Raw genomic sequence first — 17,384 nt, 5'->3', positions numbered from 1 at the left:
TAATTTCCCATTGGCTAGTTTAGGCAGCTTCCTGCCCAGGTGCTGGCTTTTGTGAGTCATATCCTTATGCGCCTGTCTCTCCCCATACATTGCATAGGGAGCCTGGGCACCTGATACAGGCTCTGTGAATCAGTGTGTTCTTGTGATTTTCTAGGTGCCCCAAAACTAGGCATGACAGTGAGCACCATGACATCTAAGTCCCTTTGTGAATCTAGGTCACAGTCATTTTCTTCGTCCTTCCATCATGTTGGTCCTAGTGGTTTGCAAACAGAGCAGGTGTGTTTGTGCCAGTCTGTTGTCTATTGAACAACACTTTGGTAATTCATGAAAAAACCCAGCAACCTCTGTTTCCCATCCTTTCAACCACAGGGGCTACAGCATGTTGTGTTTGCATTTCCTTAGGAGGGCCCTTATTGCCTGAACCTCCTAGACTTTGACCACCTGTTGCGGGAATCTCAGAAGGAAGTGTTACGGTTACAGAGACAGATTGCACTGAAGAATTTCAAGGAGTCTCTCCAGTCCTCTAAAACTGGTTCAAAAAGCTCTTCGTCAGTTGCTGCCAATTGCTTGGGACCATCTGTGCCAACTCTAGATACCAGCATAAATTATTCATCTCTATCAAAGGGGGTGCAGTTAGGAGAGCCAACACTAGCAATGGAAGCACATAGGAAGGTGAGATATCTGGGTCAATGATCTGAAGTTTTTGCTAATTAATCAGTCAATTAATGAATGTTCTTACAGGACTTTGACCATTGTGTAATTGCTAAAATTATTATAGTTATTATCCTCTCTGCTAGAAATAGATATTACAGGTTTTTAAAATGACCTTTTAGATATTGAAAGACATCTATGAGTGTATGATAAGGTGTCAGATGTCATATAATGAAGAGAGAGGATGGTAAGTCTGTTTGCTATAGAAAGCCCAATAAGCATATCCCAGATGAATTCTATGGCAGTGGGTCTCAACCAGGGGTACGTGTATCCCAGGGGTGTGCAGAGGTCTTCCAGGGGGCTCATCAACTCATCTAGAGATTTGCCTAGTTTTATAACAGGCTACAGAAAAAGCACTAGCAAAGTCAGTGCAAGCTAAAATTTCATACAATGACTTGTTGATATTGCTCTATATACCATACAGTGAAATGTAAGTAAAATATTTATATTGCAATTGATTTATTTTATAAGTATATGGTAAAATGAGAAAGTCAGTCATTTTTCAGTAATACCATGCTGTGCCACTTTTGTATTTTTATGTCTGATTTTGTAAGTAAGTAGTTTTTAAGTGAGGTGAAACTTGGGGGTACACAAGACAAATTAGACTCCTGAAGAGGTACAGTAGTCTGGAAAGCTGAGAGCCACTGTTCTATGGCATCCTTAAACCTTGCAAGGTGCCAGTGGTGTAGGCAGAGATAGGCCTAGGCCAGTTCTTTTTGTGCTTTGATTTTGCAAAACTTCCATTCAAAGGTAGCATTTTATGTAACATTTTTCCATTTGTGAAGTTGGGCAAAACACATGTCTCACATTTGAAAGCCTCTGAAACCAGTATTGAAGCAGGGTGAAATAGGGCAGCTGTGTGTGCATGCACACACGCGAAAACCTGGTATACACTAAACAGGTTAGTTTGACAAGACCTATTTTCCATCAAACCATGTTGATTGGCATTAATTATATTACTTTCCTTTAATTATTTATTGAGTCCTGTATCAGCTGTTCCGTTATGTTGATCAGGATTAATGTGTGACTGACAGGCCTATAATTACCTAGGTTATCCTGTTTAAATATTGGCACAATATTAGCTTTCTTCCACTCCTTTGGAACTTGCACAGTGTTCCAAGACTTATTGAAAAGCCACCTTAACCATCCAGTAAGCTCCTTGGCCAGTATTATAAAACTCTTGGATGCAAGTTATCTGGACCTGCTGATTTAAAAATGGCCAACTTTAGTCGCTGCTGTTTTACATCCTTATTAGTCACTGTTGGAATGGAAAGTATTTCATCATCATATGATGTGAATACATCACCTGGCTTTTTCCCTAATCCAGAACAGAACTATTTGTGGCATACTTCTGCCTTTTCTGAATTATTATTGAAAACTCTACCATTTCCATCTAGTAATGGACCAATACCACATTTAAGATTCTTTTTGTTCCAAATATAATTTAAAAACGCCTTCTTATCGTCCTTAACGCTGCTAGCATAGAGTTCACCTTGTGTCCTTTTGCTTCCCTTATCAGTTCTTTATAGTTCCAGGCTTCAGATTTATATTCATTACTAGCAACTTCCTCTTTCTTTCATTTGTTATATATTGTGTTTTATTTTATTTTTTATAGTGGCCTTTACTTCCCCTCAACCAGGTTGGTTTTTTTAGCCAGTGCAGCCTTCTTCCTTGATTGTGGGATTGTGGCTTTTGGGGCATTTAGTAAAATGTTCTTAAACAATTTCCAATTACCATTCGCATTTTCTGTTTAAATTCTTTTCCCCAACGGATTTGGTCAAAATTGTTTACAGCTTTGTGAAACTGGCCCTTTAAAGGATCAAGTGTGTATATATACATAACTAGACTGGACTTTATTCTGTTTGCACATAACAAATGTAATCAAGTTATGATCGCTTGCACCTAAGCCTCCACTAATTTTTAGTTCTGCAATCAATTCCTTTTTCTCTCTCAAGATGAGGTCTAATATTGAATTCGCTCTTGTTGGATGCAGCATTTTTTGAGTAAATTGTCATCTATAATTTTTAGTCATTAGTCAATTTTAGTCAGCATGAGACCTCCAGCACGTGTCACTGAGACTGAAGTCCCCCATGATAACACCATTTTCTCCCCCCTACACATTATAGATAGGTGCTTAAGGAGATTTTTGTCCTATTCTCTAGTATGATTTGGTGGTCTGTAGCAGACATCAACTAATGTTCCATCTTGTTCTTTATTTATAAGGACTTTGATCCATAAGCATTCAAGATCATTTGTTTCCAAGTTGTCGGTGACTGGGAAACAGGTAATGCCATTTTTTACATGGAGTGTCTCTCCCCTGCCTCTTTTGGCCACTCTGCAGAAGAGAACTGAATGTTTGATACTAGTAAAATATTGACTAACTTTTGCAGAGCAAACATTAAGACTGAGACTCTAAACATATTTTTGCCTCCCCATCGACTCACAGTCCCCCCAATTTTCAAGCATCACACAAATGTACGCGCACACACATGTGCTCTCTTAATGTCTCGGAGACAGGTTGCTTCTCAAATAAAGGCTTTTTGCCAGTTGCTGTCATGTGCTGGGACCATCTGTGCCAGTGATGGATAGCTGCTGAAATGACTATCAAATGGGGTGTAACGTCCTGAGAATTTAGCTCAACAAATAAAAGCCAGTGAAATGGCCCAGCTCCTCCAGCTGTGTCTGTTCTCCCAAGCTGCCTTCCTGCCTCACCAATGCCCCTGGGCAACTCCTCAGCCTAGAGAATGTTTTATCCCTAGTCTTGCCACTCTATTTCCCCATTCCCTTAGTGATGGCAGCCAGGACCCAGAAGGCAGGCTAAGGGAATTGCCTTTACCAAGTGTCCCACAAAACACTTTTTCTCCCCAAATGCTTATCACAATGAGGTCATCTTCTCTTCAAGATGCACTACAGTGACTTCAACTCATCCTATCTCTCTATTTGTGCTATGTCTGCACTGCAGATGATTATAGAATATCAGTGTTAGAGGGACCTCAGGAGGTCATCTAGTCTGACCCCCTGCTCAAAGCAGGACCAATCCCCTGACAGATTTTTGCCCTAGTGCCCTAAATGGCCCCCTCAAAGATTGAACTCACAACCCTGGGTTTAAGTAGGCCAATACTCAAACCACTGAGCTATCCCTCCCCTGCTACCCTACTGTAGTGCAGACACTTACTACAGTGATGGAAGGGACTGTCATAAATCCCTTCTCCGAGAGGCAGTCAGTGGACAATTCTTCTGTTGACCTAACTGCCTCTTTAGTGGAGGTTGGGTCGACCAAACTACATCACACAGGGCATGACATTTTTCACAGCTCTGAGCAGTGTAGCTAGATCAAGCTGAGTTTGAGGTGTTGAGCAGACTTTCTGTAATTTGGACAACAATTTATGTAGAAGAAAGAGAAAGAATCAGACTGAAGCAAAGGAAGTGGTTGACATGGAGCCTTAGTTTGATACTCAGCGAGAGTGAAGCTGGGGGCTGTCCCTTGGCTTGGTACCATGAAGTTACTGCCTTAGATTTCTCCTGCTCTGTGCTAAGCACACCCACCTCAGCATGACACACCCGTCTTTATCCATCGTAGCCCACATGTGTCTTTCAGGTTCCTTTGATAAGCCTGGCTGATTATCTCATAGGTAGTGCTCCCTGGGGCTGTCCCCAGATTCATTCACTATGTGGCTAACCAGTCTGTCTGTTTCACATTTGCATCTTACCACTCTCCATAAGATTCTCTACCTTGCTCCCTTCATGCCCACATTTGGAATGAGGGGCTAGGACATGGAGGGACGGGGGAGAGTTGCATCCAAATTTGCCTGGAAAATGGAGTTTGCAGCTCTGCTAAGGGGGCAGCTTCTCTTCCTGGACATGTTCCTGTGGTGCCCCTGTGGGGATCTCATTTCCCCTCCAGCCCTGCATGTCCTCTCTGCTGCTTCCATTTTCCCTGGTGCATTTCCTAGGTCAAACACCTCTTCCACCTCCCCTCTTCCCAGCACTGCCACCTTCCCCCAAACACATTTTAAAAAGCCACAGAAATACCCACCCAAAGAAACTGGGTAACTTGGAATTAAAGTTGCTGAACTGGGTTTCCCATCACCACAGCCACTAAAATCAGAGGACATTGCCAGCTACCCCCAGGGCTGGCTCCAGGCACCAGCGGAGGAAGCACATGCCTGGGGCGGCACATGCTAAGGGGCGGCATTCCGTCCATTCTTGGGGCGGCACAGTCCAGGTGCCTTTTTTTTGCTTTGGCAGTCCGAGCGGCTTTTTTTTCCCCTTGGAGCGGCAAAAATGGTAGAGCCGGCCCTGGCTACCCCACCCCTCTACCCCTCCTGCCATGGCTCACCACTGTGGTCAGATATTGGCTGTGTGTGTGTTTATTCAGTGTGCTGTCCCAGCTCTGCGCAGGTAGCGGAAATAGCAAACCTCAATTAAACTGCCCACTAAATCCCCAGACTCGGTGTTCAGTGAAGGTGCCCGGCCAGGTTTACTGTCAGCAAAGCACGGTGATAGCATCTGGCAGACTCTATGACGATACTAAGACATAGATGTCCGTGACAATGGACACAGCTCACTGAATGGCAGGACTTTCCATTCCCCCCTTGGCTGGACAAAGATCCTCCCTCTGAGATACATCTTTATACCCCGATACAAACACGTTAGCACTGCCCCTCTGACATAGTTACTGCCCCCGGATGTCACTAGTTATTACCCGTCTCCTTGTACACGTTGGTTTGATTAAAACATTTCTATTACGTACTGTCATCCTGACCTGATCTTTAGGAGGGGTCAGTGTCTTCCTGTTAACCTTGGGGAATGGTTTTGTACCATCCTTGTATGGGGAGTTCTGGTCCCACTGGGTGTCGGGATGTGTTTGCGTGAGCGCTCTGTGACTAGCACTTCTTAGGAATGTGTGTTTCTGCAATATCAGCCCTGTTCTTGCCAGTGTCTGTGAGCAGGCCCTGCCTCATACCAGGCCTCTGATACAAGGGCTTATGTCTCAGGCTCTCTTCCTATTACATTCCCCTGCTTTTTTTTTTTATGGGGAGGATGTTTACAGAAAAGCATAATGCATGGACTGAAGATCGCCCAATGGGCTAAACACTGTTATGTGGCCACCTTACTGTTCCATCCACACATTCATGCCCCATCTGTCCCTTAGTTTGCACATTCTCTTCTACGACTGATGGACGGATTTTATTTTCTAATCTGTGTAGTCCCTTATGGTGGGCCTGGGAGTGTTAGGCCTGGGACTTTGAGGAAAGTAGTTTTATGACTGAGCCTTGGAGACACTACCAGAGAATGAATACATATGAACAATATGGATATGATGTGTACATTTGTAGTGTATATGGGTAGATATGTATACATGGGCAGCAGGCAGAGCCCTCCTTTGGGGAGGCTAACCCCTGGCTCTGCCCCTTCCACCCACACCCTCCCCACGCCTCTGCCCCCCGTATGACCAGAGCCACAACACAACACCCCCACCCGGAACACACACACACCCCGGCCACAGGAGCCTTGGCTGGAGATGCCCCAGGCTGGCCGCAGCATGGAGTGTGCCCCCCACTCGGCTGGAGGAGCCCTGGGCTGACTGCAGCCCCGAGTGCCCCTCCCCTTTGGCTGGCAGAAGCCTCCGCTCCCTGGACCCAGAAGGGAAAAGCTGTTACTACTTAGAAGATTTTTTTGCCCCCCCCCACAGGTTGGGGGCAGCTGAGGCAGCATTATGTGACTTGGCTGCCGCCCTGGAACCTGCATGGGGCATAATAAAACAAAAACTTGACCACCAAACCCCGCAACCGGGGGTCCGGTCGTGACCATGGCAGCGCCGGGGGAGGCAGCCTCCCCTGGCCTATTATACCTGCCGCCCATGTATGTGTGTATAGGATGTATGTGTATATATGACACCATCTTATATTGAAGCATAACAATGTTTTTGAAATACGGTGCTGTAGTTTGGCCCTTTTACTTTGGTGTTGCAGACAGCAACACACTCCTCTTAGGGTAATTACAGGTATTAACTGTGTGATTATTGGTAGTAGGCTGAGTGTTTTGAAACACTGGGATAGGCACTGGTATAGCATGTCCCACAGTGCTGTGCATATGAGAAGTAAAACAAATCTGTAGTAGTGACGTTACAACTGAGGCCTTTCTATATCAATGAGTTAGTACAGAGTACAGAGTACTAACTAAAACACGATCACCATCGGACACCAACCCACAGCTCCACAGCAAACTTCCTTTCCACGCCACCCTACCCAACTCCTCCCAATGTGAATTCCAGATGCAGAATTTCCCAGACACAAACCAACCATCCCAAACCTTATTCTCTCCAGGGAATGTGGCACAGTGTGGCTGAAGTGGGAGTCTGGGTTGTGTGACAGCAACTGCATGAGAGCAAGAGAAGATAGTAGGTGAAAAATCCTAAGGCGAGTGGCACTGCAAAGCGGGTCGGCCGTGGAAGGGGGGACTGGGCATTGTTGGGAAGGGTGACAGTGCTGAATCCATGGACAACATTTCTGTAACCGAACGGGAGCAGGGCCAGGGGAATGGGCTGGGGGGGGGGTCATGCCCCTAACCCTTTGAGAAGTTCCCTTTGTTTTGTGTATTGGTGGGCCCCTGCCCTTGTCCTTTGGGCTCAGCCAGTGTGGCTACTGGGAGAGTCTGGCAGAAGCAGGAACGGAGACAAGAGCCCGTTCTCTGCCATTCCACTCAAGCGAGCCGACCCCCGAGCTTGGCTGCGTTTGGAGAAGGTCCTGGGTGTGGAACAGGACCCACCCCTCCAGTACCAGGCCAGGGCGTGAGGGAACAGGCCACTGCTTCCTGGCACAGCTGGGGGGTCACATCCAGAACACATGGCCGGGGTTTGGGTGCTAGGCACAGCTGGGGTGTGATACACATCCAAAACGTGTGGCCGGAGTTTGGGGTGCTAGGCACAGCTGGAGGGTCACATCCAGAACGCGTGGCGGAGTTTGGGGTGCTAGGCACAGCGGGGGGGGGGTCACATCCAAAACGTGTGGCCGGAGTTGGGGGTGCTAGGCACAGCTGGGGGGGCACATCCAGAACGCGTGGCCAGGTTTGGGGTGCTAGGCACAGCTGGGGGGTCACATCCAGAACGCGTGGCCGGGTTTGGGGTGCCAGGCACAGCTGGGGGGTCACATCCAGAACACATGGCCGGGTTTGGGGTGCCAGGCACAGCTGGGGGGTCACATCCAGAACGCGTGGCCGGGTTTGGGGTGCTAGGCACAGCTGGGGGAGTCACATCCAGAACGCGTGGCCGGGTTTGGGGTGCCAGGCACAGCTGGGGGGTCACATCCAGAACACATGGCCGGGTTTGGGGTGCTAGGCACAGCTGGGGGTGTCACATCCAGAACGCGTGGCCGGGTTTGGTGTGCCAGGCACAGCTGGGGTCACATGCAGAACGCGGGGCCGGGTTTGGGGTCCCAGGCACCGCTGGGGGGTCACATCCAGAACGCGTGGCCGGGTTTGGGGTGCTAGGCACAGCTGGGGGGGTCACATCCAGAACGCGTGGCCGGGTTTGGGGTGCCAGGCACAGCTGGGGGGTCACATGCAGAACACGTGGCCGAGTTTGGGGTGCTAGGCACAGCTGGGGGGGGGTCACATCCAGAACGCCTGGCTGGGTTTGGGGTGCCAGGCACAGCTGGGGGGGTCACATCCAGAACGTGTGGCCGGGTTTGGGGTGCCAGGCACAGCTGGGGGGTCACATGCAGAACACGTGGCCGGGTTTAGGGTGCCAGGCACAGCTGGGGGAGTCACATCCAGAACGCGTGGCCGGGTTTGGGGTGCCAGGCACAGCTGGGGGGTCATATGCAGAACACGTGGCCGAGTTTGGGGTGCTAGGCACAGCTGGGGGGGGTCACATCCAGAACGCCTGGCTGGGTTTGGGGTGCCAGGCACAGCTGGGGGGGTCACATCCAGAACACGTGGCCGGGTTTGGGGTGCCAGGCACAGCTGGGGGGTCACATGCAGAACGCGTGGCCGAGTTTGGGGTGCTAGGCACAGCTGGGGGGGCACATCCAGAACGCGTAGCCGGGTTTGGGGTGCTAGGCACAGCTGGGGGGTCACATCCAGAACGCGTGGCCAGGTTTGGGGTGCTAGGCACAGCTGGGGGGTCACATCCAGAACGCGTGGCCGGGTCTGGGGTGCCAGGCACAGCTGGGGGGGTCACATCCAGAACGCGTGGCCGGGTTTGGGGTGCCAGGCACAGCTGGGGGGTCACATCCAGAACGCGTGGCCGGGTTTGGGGTGCTAGGCACAGCTGGGGGGTCACATCCAGAATTTGGGGTGCCAGGCACAGCTGGGGGGGTCACATCCAGAATGCCTGGCCGGGTTTGGGGTGCCAGGCACAGCTGGGGGGGTCACATCCAGAATGCCTGGCTGGGTTTAGGGTGCCAGGCACAGCTGGGGGGTCACATGCAGAACGTGTGGCCGAGTTTGGGGTGCTAGGCACAGCTGGGGGGGTCACATCCAGAACGCGTGGCCAGGTTTGGGGTGCTAGGCACAGCTGGGGGGTCACATCCAGAACGCGTGGCCAGGTTTGGGGTGCGAGGCACAGCTGGGGGGGTCACATCCAGAACGCGTGGCCGGGTTTGGGGTGCCAGGCACAGCTGGGGGGGTCACATCCAGAACGCGTGGCCGGGTTTGGGGTGCCAGGCACAGCTGGGGGGGTCACATCCAGAACGCGTGGCCGGGTTTGGGGTGCCAGGCACAGCTGGGGGGGTGACATCCAGCGGGAGTGGCCGGGTTTGGGGTGTCAGGCACAGCTGGGGGGGTCACATCCAGAACGCGTGGCCGGGTTTGGGGTGCCAGGCACAGCTGGGGGGGTCACATCCAGAACGCCTGGCTGGGTTTGGGGTGCCAGGCACAGCTGGGGGGGTCACATCCAGAACGCGTGGCCGAGTTTGGGGTGCTAGGCACAGCTGGGGGGGTCACATCCAGAACGCGTGGCCGGGTTTGGGGTGCTAGGCACAGCTGGGGGGATCACATCCAGAACGCGTGGCCGGGTTTGGGGTGCTAGGCACAGCTGGGGGGGTCACATCCAGAACGCGTGGCTGGGTTTGGGGTGCCAGGCACAGCTGGGGGGGTCACATCCAGAATGCCTGGCTGGGTTTAGGGTGCCAGGCACAGCTGGGGGGTCACATGCAGAACGCGTGGCCGAGTTTGGGGTGCCAGGCACAGCTGGGGGGGGGTCACATCCAGAACGCGTGGCCGGGTTTGGGGTGGTAGGCACAGCTGGGGGGGTCACATCCAGAACGCGTGGCCAGGTTTGGGGTGTTAGGCACAGCTGGGGGGTCACATCCAGAACGCGTGGCCGGGTTTAGGGTGCCAGGCACAGCTGGGGGGCGGTCACATCCAGAACACGTGGCCGGGTTTAGGGTGCCAGGCACAGCTGGGGGAGTCACATCCAGAACGCGTGGCCGGGTTTGGGGTGCTAGGCACAGCTGGGGGGTCACATCCAGAACAAGTGGCCGGGTTTGGGGTGCTAGGCACAGCTGGGGGGGGTCACATCCAGAACGCCTGGCCGGGTTTGGGGTGCCAGGCACAGCTCGGGGGTCACATCCAGAACAACTGGCGGGGTTTGGGGTGCAAGGCACAGCTGGGGGGTCACATGCAGAACGCGTGGCCGGGTTTGGGGTGCTAGGCACAGCTGGGGGGGTCACATCCAGAACGCGTGGCCAGGTTTGGGGTGTTAGGCACAGCTGGGGGGTCACATCCAGAACGCGTGGCCAGGTTTGGGGTGCTAGGCACAGCTGGGGGGTCACATCCAGAACGCGTGGCCGGGTTTGGGGTGCCAGGCACAGCTGGGGGGTCACATCCAGAACGCGTGGCCGGGTTTGGGGTGCCAGGCACAGCTGGGGGGTCACATCCAGAACGCGTGGCCGGGTTTGGGGTGCTAGGCACAGCTGGGGGGGTCACATCCAGAACGTCTGGCTGGGTTTGGGGTGCCAGGCACAGCTGGGGGGGTCACATCCAGAATGCCTGGCCGGGTTTGGGGTGCCAGGCACAGCTGGGGTCACATGCAGAGCGTGTGGCCGAGTTTGGGGTGCTAGGCACAGCTGGGGTCACATCCAGAGCGCGTGGCCAGGTTTGGGGTGCTAGGCACAGCTGGGGTCACATCCAGAACACGGGGCTGGGTTTGGGGTGCCAGGCACAGCTGGGGGAGGTGACATCCAGCGCGCGTGGCCGGGTTTGGGGTGCCAGGCACAGCTGGGGGGTCACATCCAGAACGCGTGGTCGGGTTTGGGGTGCTAGGCACAGCTGGGGGGTCACATCCAGAGAGAGTGGCCGGGTTTGGGGTGCCAGGCACAGCTGGGGTCACATCCAGAGCAGCGTGGCCGGGTTTGGGGTGCCAGGCACAGCTGGGGTCACATCCAGAGCAGCGTGGCCGGGTTTGGGGTGCCAGGCACAGCTGGGGGGGTCACATCCAGAAAGCCTGGCGGGGTTTGCGGTTCCAGGCACAGCTGGGGGGGTCACATCCAGAACGCGTGGCCGAGTTTGGGGTGCTAGGCACAGCTGGGGGGGTCACATCCAGAACGAGTGGCCGGGTTTGGGGTGCCAGGCACAGCTGGGGGGGTCACATCCAGAATGCCTGGCTGGGTTTAGGGTGCCAGGCACAGCTGGGGGGTCACATGCAGAACGTGTGGCCGCGTTTGGGCTGCTCGGCACCGCTGGGGGGGTCACATCCAGCCCGCGTGGCGAGGTTGGGGGTGCCTGGCCCAGCTGGGGGGTCACATCCAGACCGCGTGGCCAGGTTTGGGGTGCGAGGCACAGCTGGGGTCACATCCAGAGCAGCGTGGCCGGGTTTGGGGTGCCAGGCACAGCTGGGGTCACATCCAGAGCAGCGTGGCCGGGTTTGGGGTGCCAGGCACAGCTGGGGTCACATCCAGAGCAGCGTGGCCGGGTTTGGGGTGCCAGGCACAGCTGGGGGGGTCACATCCAGAACGCGTGGCCGGGTTTGGGGTGCCAGGCACAGCTGGGGGGGTCACATCCAGAACACGTGGCCGGGTTTGGGGTGCCAGGCACAGCTGTGGGAGTCACATCCAGAACGCGTGGCCGGGTTTGGGGTGCCAGGCACAGCTGGGGGGTCATATGCAGACCACGTGGCCGAGTTTGGGGTGCTAGGCACAGCTGGGGGGGGTCACATCCAGAACGCCTGGCTGGGTTTGGGGTGCCAGGCACAGCTGGGGGGGTCACATCCAGAACGTGTGGCCGGGTTTGGGGTGCCAGGCACAGCTGGGGGGTCACATGCAGAACGCGTGGCCGCGTTTGGGGTGCTAGGCACAGCTGGGGGGATCACATCCAGAACGCGTGGCCGGGTTTGGGGTGCTAGGCACAGCTGGGGGGGTCACATCCAGAACGCGTGGCTGGGTTTAGGGTGCCAGGCACAGCTGGGGGGACACATGCAGACCGCGTGGCCGAGTTTGGGGTGCTACGCAAAGCTGGCGGGAACACATCCAGAACGCGTGGCCGGGTTTGGGGTGCTAGGCACAGCTGGGGGGGGTCACATCCAGAACGTGTGGCTGGGTTTGGGGTGCCAGGCACAGCTGGGGGGGTCACATCCAGAATGCCTGGCTGGGTTTGGGGTGTCAGGCACAGCTGGGGGGTCACATCCAGAACACGTGGTCGGGTTTGGGGTGCTAGGCATAGCTGGGGGGTCACATCCAGAACGCGTGGCTGGGTTTGGGTTGCCAGGCACAGCTGGGGGGGTCACATCCAGAATGCGTGGCTGGATTTGGGGTGCCAGGCACAGCTGGGGTCACATGGAGAGCAGCGTGGCCGAGTTTGGGGTGCCAGGCACAGCTGGGGTCACATCCAGAGCGCGTGGCCGGGTTTGGGGTGCTAGGCACAGCTGGGGGCACATCCAGAGCAGCGTGGCCGGGTTTGGGGTGCTAGGCACAGCTGGGGATCACATCCAGAGCAGCGTGGCCGGAGTTTGGGGTGCCAGGCACAGCTGGGAGGTCACATCCAGAACGCGTGGCTGGGTTTGGGGCGCCAGGCACGGCTGGGGGGTCACATCCAGAATGCGTGGCTGGATTTGAGGTTCCAGGCACAGCTGGGGGGTCACATACAGAGCAGCGTGGCCGGGTTTGGGGTGCCAGGCACAGCTGGGGGGGGTCACATCCAGAACACGTGGCCGGAGTTTGGGGTGCCAGGCACAGCTGGGAGGTCACATCCAGAACGCGTGGCCAGGTTTGGGGTGTTAGGCACAGCTGGGGTCACATCCAGAGCAGCGTGGCCAGGTTTGGGGTGCTAGGCACAGCTGGGGGGTCACAACCAGAAAGCGTGGCCGGGTTTGGGGGGCCAGGCACAGCTGGGGGGTCACATCCAGAGCAGCGTGGCCGGGTTTGGGGTGCTAGGCACAGCTGGGGGGGTCACATCCAGAACGCGTGGCTGGGTTTGGGGTGCTAGGCACAGCTGGGGGGGTCACATCCAGAACGTGTGGCTGGGTTTAGGGTGCCAGGCACAGCTGGGGGAGTCACATCCAGAACGCGTGGCCGGGTTTGGGGTGCCAGGCACAGCTGGGGGGGTCACATCCAGAACGCGTGGCCGGGTTTGGGGTGCCAGGCACAGCTGGGGGGGTCACATCCAGAACATGTGGCTGGGTTTAGGGTGCCAGGCACAGCTGGGGGAGTCACATCCAGAACGTGTGGCTGGGTTTGGGGTGCCAGGCACAGCTGGGGGGTCACATCCAGAACACGTGGCTGAGTTTGGGGTGCTAGGCACAGCTGGGGTCACATCCAGAGCAGCGTGGCCGGGTTTGGGGTGCTAGGCACAGCTGGGGTCACATCCAGAGCAGCGTGGCCGGGTTTGGGGTGCTAGGCACAGCTGGGGTCACATCCAGAGCAGCGTGGCCGGGTTTGGGGTGCCAGGCACAGCTGGGGTCACATCCAGAGCAGCGTGGCCGGGTTTGGGGTGCCAGGCACAGCTGGGGGTCACATGCAGAGCAGCGTGGCCGGGTTTGGGGTGCCAGGCACAGCTGGGGTCACATGCAGAGCAGCGTGGCCGGGTTTGGGGTGCCAGGCACAGCTGGGGGTCACATCCAGAGCAGCGTGGCCGGGTTTGGGGCGCCAGGCACAGCTGGGGTCACATGCAGAGCAGCGTGGCCGGGTTTGGGGTGCCAGGCACAGCTGGGGTCACATGCAGAGCAGCGTGGCCGGGTTTGGGCGCCAGGCACAGCTGGGGGGTCACATGCAGAACGCGTGGCCGGGTTTGGGGCGCCAGGCACAGCTGGGGGGTCACATGCAGAACGCGTGGCCGGGTTTGGGCGCCAGGCACAGCTGGGGTCACATGCAGAGCAGCGTGGCCGGGTTTGGGGTGCCAGGCACAGCTGAAGTCACATGCAGAGCAGCGTGGCCGGGTTTGGGGTGCCAGGCACAGCTGGGGTCACAAGCAGACCGCGTGGCCGGGTTTGGGGTGCCAGGCACAGCTGGGGGGTCACATGCAGAACGCGTGGCCGGGTTTGGGGTGCCAGGCACAGCTGGGGGGTCACATGCAGAACGCGTGGCCGGGTTTGGGGTGCCAGGCACAGCTGGGGTCACATGCAGAGCAGCGTGGCGGGTTTGGGGTGCCAGGCACAGCTGGGGGTCACATGCAGAGCAGCGTGGCCGGGTTTGGGGTGCCAGGCACAGCTGGGGTCACATGCAGAACAGCGTGGCCGGGTTTGGGGTGCCAGGCACAGCTGAAGTCACATGCAGAGCAGCGTGGCCGGGTTTGGGGCGCCAGGCACAGCTGGGGGGTCACATGCAGAACGCGTGGCCGGGTTTGGGGCGCTAGGCACAGCTGGGGGGGCACATCCAGAACGCGTGGCCGAGTTTGGGGCGCCAGGCACAGCTGGGGGGTCACATGCAGAACGCGTGGCCGGGTTTGGGGCGCCAGGCACAGCTGGGGGGTCACATGCAGAACGCGTGGTCGGGTTTGGGGTGCCAGGCACAGCTGGGGGGTCACATGCAGAACGCGTGGCCGGGTTTGGGGTGCTAGGCACAGCTGGGGGGTCACATGCAGAACGCGTGGCCGGGTTTGGGGCGCCAGGCACAGCTGGGGGGTCACATGCAGAACGCGTGGCCGGGTTTGGGGTGCCAGGCACAGCTGGGGGGTCACATCCAGAACGCGTGGCCGGGTTTGGGGTGCCAGGCACAGCTGGGGGGTCACATGCAGAACGCGTGGCCGGGTTTGGGGTGCCAGGCACAGCTGGGGGGTCACATCCAGAACGCGTGGCCGGGTTTGGGGTGCCAGGCTGCGCTTCCCAGGCTACCCCGGGCGTGTGCGCTGGGGGCCCGGCCCGGGGGTCGCTGCCCGCCGCGCTCTGCCCGGCTCAGCTCAGCCCAGGCTGCCCGCGGTCCCGGCGCGCTCTGCTCGCCCCGCGCTCAGGCCGCTGCCAGCCGCCGCAGGCAACACCTGCCGGCCGGCGGGGGCCGCGCCGCGCCCGCTGCCCAGCGCCCCCTCCGCCGGGCCATGGTACGGCCCGCTCGGTCCCGCTGCCGCCGCCGGCCCTGCTCGCTCCGCCGCCGGGCAGGACGCGGCTCCCGCCCCAGCGGCTCCGGCCTCAGGTAGGCGCGGCCCCCCCGGGGCGGGCTGGGGGAGCGGGGCCGGGCGGTGCCCGGGCTCCCCGGGCTGGAGCAGGTGGTTCATGGCCCGGCCCGGCCCGGCCAGCGCCCCGCTGCCGTAGGGCTGCGGCGGGCCTGGCAGCCGGACCGTGCGCTCAGCTCCGCCGCCGGGGCCTGGCCCGAGCTGCCCGCCGCGCTCCCTGGTACCGGACACGGCCCCGCTCCTCGGCCGCCGGCTCCTCCCCGGCGCTGCGGGGCCCCCGAGGGGGCAGTGCCGCCTCCTCCTCCCCCAGGCCGCGCCCCTGCCCCTACCCCTACCCGCGCCAGGCATCCCTGACCAGGGGAGCAGCCAGAGAACACCCTGCCTGCACCCGCCGCCTCCCCGCAGGCTGCTGCACCGACAAGCATCATTTCTCTTCAGAATCCACTCAGTGGCCCAGGTGGGTTTATGTCTGATGGGACTAAAGGCCCCAGGCTAGGATGGAGGGATTCATAGATCTATCCGTTCCCAGGCAAGCCAGGACCACTGTGATCTCCTTGTCTCGACAGGCCAGAGACCGGCCTGGACAGAATTCCTAGTGTATACTTTTTAGGGGAAAAAAAATCCCATCTTGATTTAAAAATTGACCCTTGTTAAGTTGTTCCAATGGTTGATTCCTCTCACTGTTAAACATTTATGCCAGATTTCCAGTCTGAATTTGCCTAACTTCCAGCCATTGGACCATGTAGATGATGTGGAAAAAGCGGAAGTATTCAGTGCTTTTTTTTGCCTTGGTCTTCACAAACAAGGTCAGCTCCCAGGCTGCTGCACTGGGCAGCACCGCATGGGGAGGGTGACCAGACAGCAAGTGTAAAAAATCAAGATATGGGGTGGGGGGGTAATAGACGCCTATATAAGACAAAGCCCCAAATATCGGGACTGTCCCTATAAAATCGGGACATCTGGTCAGCCTAAGTTTGGAGAGGAAGTGAGCAACACTCAGTGATGAAAGAACAGGTTAAGGGCTATTTAGAAAAGCTGGACTAGCACAAGTCCATCAGGCTAGATGCAATGCTTCTGAGGGTGCTGAGGGCGTTGGCTGATATGATTGCACAGCCATTGGCCATTATCTTTGAAAACTTGTGATGATCAGGGTTGGTCCCAGATGACTGGAATAAGGCTACTGTAGTGCCCATCTTTAAAAAAGGGAAGAAGGAGAATCCAGGGAACTACAGACCGGTCAGCCTCACCTCAGTCCCCAGAAAAATAATGGAGCAGGTCCTCAAGGAATCCATTTTGAAGCATTTGGAGGAGAGGAAAGTGATCAGGAACAGTCAACATGGTTTCACCAAGGGCAAGTCATACCTGAGCAACGTGATTGCCTTCTATGACAGGATAACTGGCTCTGTGGATGAGTAAAAGCAGCAAAGAATCCTGTGGCACCTTATAGACTAACAGACGTTTTGCAGCATGAGCTTTCGTGGGTGAATACCCACTTCATCACTTGCATCCGACGAAGTGGGTATTCACCCACGAAAGCTCATGCTGCAAAATGTCTGTTAGTCTATAAGGTGCAACAGGATTCTTTGCTGCTTTTACAGATCCAGACTAACACGGCTACCCCTCTGATCTGTGGATGAGGGGAAAGCAGTGAACGTGTTATTCCTTGACTTTAGCAAAGCTTTTGATACAGTCTCCCACAGTATTCTTGCCAGTAAATTAAAGAAGTATGGGCTGGATGAATGGACAGTAAGGTGGATAGAAAACTGGCTAGATCATCGGGCTCAACGGTTAGTAATCAATGGCTCCATGTCTAGTTGGCAGCCGGTATCAAGCAGAGTGTCCCGAGGGTCAGTCCTGGGGCCGGTTTTGTTCAATATCTTCATTAATGAGCTGGAGGATGGTGTGGACTGCACTCTCAGCAAGTTTGCAGATGACACTAAACTGGGGGGAGAGGTAGATACGCTGGAGGGTAGGGATAGGACCCAGAGTGGCCTAGACAAATTAGAGAATTGGGCCAAAAGAAATCTGATGAGGTTCACCAGGGACAAGTGCAGAGTACTTCACTTAGGACGGAAGAATCCCATGCACCGCTACAGACTAGGGACCAACTGGCTAAGCGACGGTTCTGCAGA

At 56.3% G+C, this 17,384-nt stretch overlaps 1 protein-coding gene across 8 annotated transcripts in view; it reads left to right on the top strand.

Annotated features, from left to right (window-relative positions):
- The window catches only part of TSPOAP1 (TSPO associated protein 1), a 145,907-nt gene that overhangs the window by 21,877 nt on the left and 106,646 nt on the right, over window positions 1-17,384 (top strand). For all 8 annotated transcript variants that reach the window (XM_039507753.1, XM_039507754.1, XM_039507752.1 and 5 more), the window contains exon 3: window positions 403-672. In XM_039507753.1, the coding sequence (XP_039363687.1) occupies window positions 403-672 (270 nt within the window). The remainder of the gene's footprint in view (window positions 1-402; window positions 673-17,384) is intronic.

Source organism: Mauremys reevesii, linkage group 20, assembly GCF_016161935.1.
Source record: "Mauremys reevesii isolate NIE-2019 linkage group 20, ASM1616193v1, whole genome shotgun sequence".
NCBI lineage: Eukaryota > Metazoa > Chordata > Testudines > Geoemydidae > Mauremys > Mauremys reevesii.
This window is presented reverse-complemented; position numbering and strand designations above follow the sequence as displayed.